Source organism: Penaeus monodon, chromosome 12 (genome assembly GCF_015228065.2).
Source record: "Penaeus monodon isolate SGIC_2016 chromosome 12, NSTDA_Pmon_1, whole genome shotgun sequence".
NCBI classification, from domain to species: Eukaryota; Metazoa; Arthropoda; class Malacostraca; order Decapoda; family Penaeidae; genus Penaeus; species Penaeus monodon.
The window spans coordinates 2,616,719-2,620,994 of NC_051397.1; the positions used below are offsets into that span (position 1 = coordinate 2,616,719).

Below are 4,276 nucleotides of genomic sequence, written 5' to 3' on the forward strand. Positions count from 1 at the left end.
AATGGTTTTTGTAGAGAAAATTTCATTGTATGTACATCGTGTGATATTTGCTTCCCCCCCCCCCCGATCAAGTAAGATAAGATTTGAAACTCAAACGAGTGGATGTCTACAATAGTGAAATTTCGGTGTTATTTACATCCGATCAGACACTGTTTGACGTGTATCGTTATTTCATCATCACTGCGGGATGGTTGGTTTGTTGTAGAAATTTCAGTGTCGAGATATAAATGAGAAAAAAATATTATGTGAAAAAGGAGATATGTACAAATGTACACAGACATAATCATACAAAGATATAGGGAGGTACCGTGACACGCACGCACACACGCACACACACACACACACACACACACACACACACACACACACACACACACACACACACACACACACACACACACACACACACACACACACACACACACACACACACACACACACACACACACACAACACACACACACACACACACAACACACACACACACACACGCTTGCAGGTAAGTTTTGAATCGGGTTAATGCTTAGCTGGACTTTCTATATTAAGCTTTTTTGAATTCTAAAAAAATAAAAACTGCATTTTTATTGATTGACCGATTAACTATGAATTATGTAAAATGATCCCAATATTTTGCAAAAGACAAACGGACACGTAAACAGACAGAGTAACTTGGATTGGACTGCATGCAATTTCACGTTTTTGTAAATCAAAATGATAACTGGACGATGAAAACATTTTAACACTGAATCTTTTATCTTTTAGGTTAATTTCGTTTCATTTCTCTCTTCGTTAAATTTCAAAGACTAGACTAGGTTGGTATTAGTTACTGGAAATGCTATTTATCTGAACCTTGAGAATGATTATGAAATCTAATTCACTTTTATTTAGGTATGTACTTTATTCTTTTCTCTCTCTCTGAATGTAGATAAACTTTATTAAGGAGAATGGCATAGGTTGATACAATACTTCTTGTATTTATAAGCATGGTGATGATATTTAGCCAAAGTTTTCCTATTAACAAGCATGACCTTTCAGTAAATCACACACACACACACACACACACACACACACACACACACACACACACACACACACACACACACACACGCACGCACGCACGCACACACACGCACACTAGCTAATATTTATCTTTCATTATCATTAGCAATATGCTATAGTATGTCATTATTGTTTTTAGAATATAAGGAAAAACTCGCCATTGATATATACTGTTGTTTTTTTATTAATGAGACAGGGTTATCATTATTACTACTGTTTGATTATAGGTTACCATTACTATAACTATTGTTCTCATTATCCAGTTTTATTTATAATTATCACCGTTATCAGTAAGCGTGCTACTACCACTGCTATATGCAATATATGTCAACACGCACAGAATCACTAAAATGCAATTTTTTTCATTCATTTTCGTTCCGCAGCTGAATGATAGACAGGAAAAAAAAATATTTTCAAAGGGCAAATATCTGAATGCCAAATCTCAATTCCTCCGTACTTGTAGTTCAAAATTATCAGAACTTCCATTAGTTTTAATATCGCTGTAGGACGTAATGGTGTTGGTATATTTTATAAAAAAAGAGAAGTTGCATGATGTAAATAGATGTCGTAAGGCTAGTCTTAATATTGTAGGGAGATATCAGCATAAACTTTTAATATAATCATATGGCAATACGTATTCAGACCTCTCCTTTGTATGGGTTTGTTCTTGTCTGGTCCGGAGGAGGGCGAAGGGACAGGGATCTCGTAATAATCAATACTATGCATATCAATGTGAATTAGGATGTATGAACCGAAATCACAATAGTTTCATGAACTCACACGTGGAATACTGATGGAATTACACACACATATGCGTATGCAGACTTCAGTATATATGTATATATATACATATATATATATATATATATATATATATATATATATATATATATATATATATATATATATATATATATATATATACACCTATAAGCACAGTGGTTAAATTTCCAGTCTTGTAGTTATGCCATATGTCTTGTGAAGAGATGAGTGATTCCACAAGGAAAAATTTCGGAATTAGCATATCACGTTGAAAAATCACATTTCTACACATTTTGGACAGTGCATCTGCGGGCTCGTTTGACGGCCTGTGCCTCAGAAATAATGTCTCGTTTTCAGCTCCATAGAGTTTATACTGGATCTTTTCTGGAACAGCGTAGCGATAAATTTCGATCTTTTTATTTTCTTTCTTTCTCCGTGCGATTTGAGAATGATTTCGAATTTACTTTATTAATTGTTTACTCATTCATTTATATATTTATTTAATCTCATTTCATTACCTTGACATAGATCTCCCCTCTACAGCTTTGCAGGTTCTAGTTTGTCTTGCTGTAAAACTACAATAGACATAGAATTTTGTACTTTTCCACCACTTCCAATTGGTGTTATGTGCTCATTACAGGTAAGGATTTACAGGTATACTCAAACCTACGTGTTAATTCTATTTTATCCAGATCTTACAAGATAGATCTAGTTATCCATTGATACGCGAAAAAGAATGTTAGTATCTTCTATATAGAAAGCATTTAAATAGCATTGAATATTTGGTTAACTTCCCTTTATATTTCATAATTTGATTATCATTGTTATTTATTAAAGGTTTATAATGATGATACTTCATTGGCTGTAAGGAAGGGAGCCGTTGTTAAGGTTATAGCTTAGATAGTGAATATACATTTCAGAGTCTTCTTGAATATTTTCCTTCTGTCTCTTTGAATGTGCAGTTATATAGCGTGCGTGAATCATGGATTAGTCTTTAAGAGATAAGAGCAGGGAAGTACTGTCTCTTGTTATAGAGAAAATGCGAGAAAATGACATATATTACTATATATCGTACGGACGAGTGAAAAGAGAGAGAGAGAGAGAGAGAGAGAGAGGAGAGAGAGAGAGAGAGAGAGAGAGAGAGAGAGAGAGAGAGAGAGAGAGAGAGAGAGAGAGAGGGGGAGGGGAGTGTGTGTGTGAGTGGGTGAGTATGTGTGTACGTGCGTGAGTATGCGTGAGTGTATGCGTGCGTGCACATATACGCGAAACGATACTGTATATGTACACACGCATGTTTTAGTATATCTATGCGGTAGAGGATATATATTGCAACAGCTAGGAAGGGAATAAAAACAGACTATAACATTAGGATACTCATCATCATATTCCTCTTTATATCACGAAACGACATAGACGAATTAAATAATTTAAATCTTAATGGCGTATTTTTCTTACACATACAGACAAAGAAACATGTGTCCCAAAATAGTATATTGTCCTGTGTGTATGTGCGTCCGTATGAATTGTAATTGTTAAAGTATTTTCATCTCTACGATTATTTAAAGAAAACAGTGGTGATTTTTATATATAAATAATTATAAAATATATTAATATATTGTTACGTAATGGGTTGAAGATGTCAAAAGTGTTAATTGCCTATTGTAAAGGAATTCCAAATGGGTTATGTATATATATATATATATATATATATATATATATATATATATATATATATATATATATATATGTATGTATGTATACTACTACATAAAATATAATTAAATATATATATATATATATATATATATATTTATATATATATAATATATATATATAAAAATTTTTAATATATTTTTTAAAATTTTTAAAAATATATTATTTTAAAAAAAAATTAAATAAATATATATTTTTAAAAAAAAAAAAAAAAAAAAAACAAAAAAAAAAAAGGGCCCAAAAAAATATATATAATTTTTTAAAAAATTTTATAAAATTTTTAAAATTATATATATATATTATTATAAAATTTTTTTTTAAAAAAAAATTAATTTAAAAAAAATTTTTATTTATTTTTTTATATATATTTTTTATATATAATATATATTTATATATATTATATAATAAATTAAAATAAAAAAAAAAAAAACCCAAAAAAAAAACCCCCCCAAACAAACCCAAAAAAAACCCCCCCCCAAAAAAAATATAAAATAATTTTTAAATATTTTATAAAAAAAAAATTTTTTTTTAAAAAAAAATTTTTTTTTTTTTTTTAAAATATATTATATAATATATAATTAAATATATTATAAAAAAAAATTTTAAAAAAAAATTATATATAAATTTTAAAAAAAATATATAAATAATTTAAAATTTTTTAAATTTTTTTTTTATTTTTTTTAAAAATAATTTTTATAATTTTTTTTTTTTTTTTTTATTTTTTTAATTTTTTAAAAAAAAA

General features: G+C 28.9%; 1 protein-coding gene across 1 annotated transcript in view; it reads right to left on the reverse strand.

Annotated features, from left to right (window-relative positions):
- The window catches only part of LOC119579176 (putative thiamine transporter SLC35F3), a 29,669-nt gene that overhangs the window by 24,584 nt on the left and 809 nt on the right, over nt 1-4,276 (reverse strand). Inside the window, exon 3 of the mRNA XM_037926872.1 lies at nt 1,987-2,205. Coding sequence (XP_037782800.1) covers nt 1,987-2,205 — 219 coding nt within the window. The remainder of the gene's footprint in view (nt 1-1,986; nt 2,206-4,276) is intronic.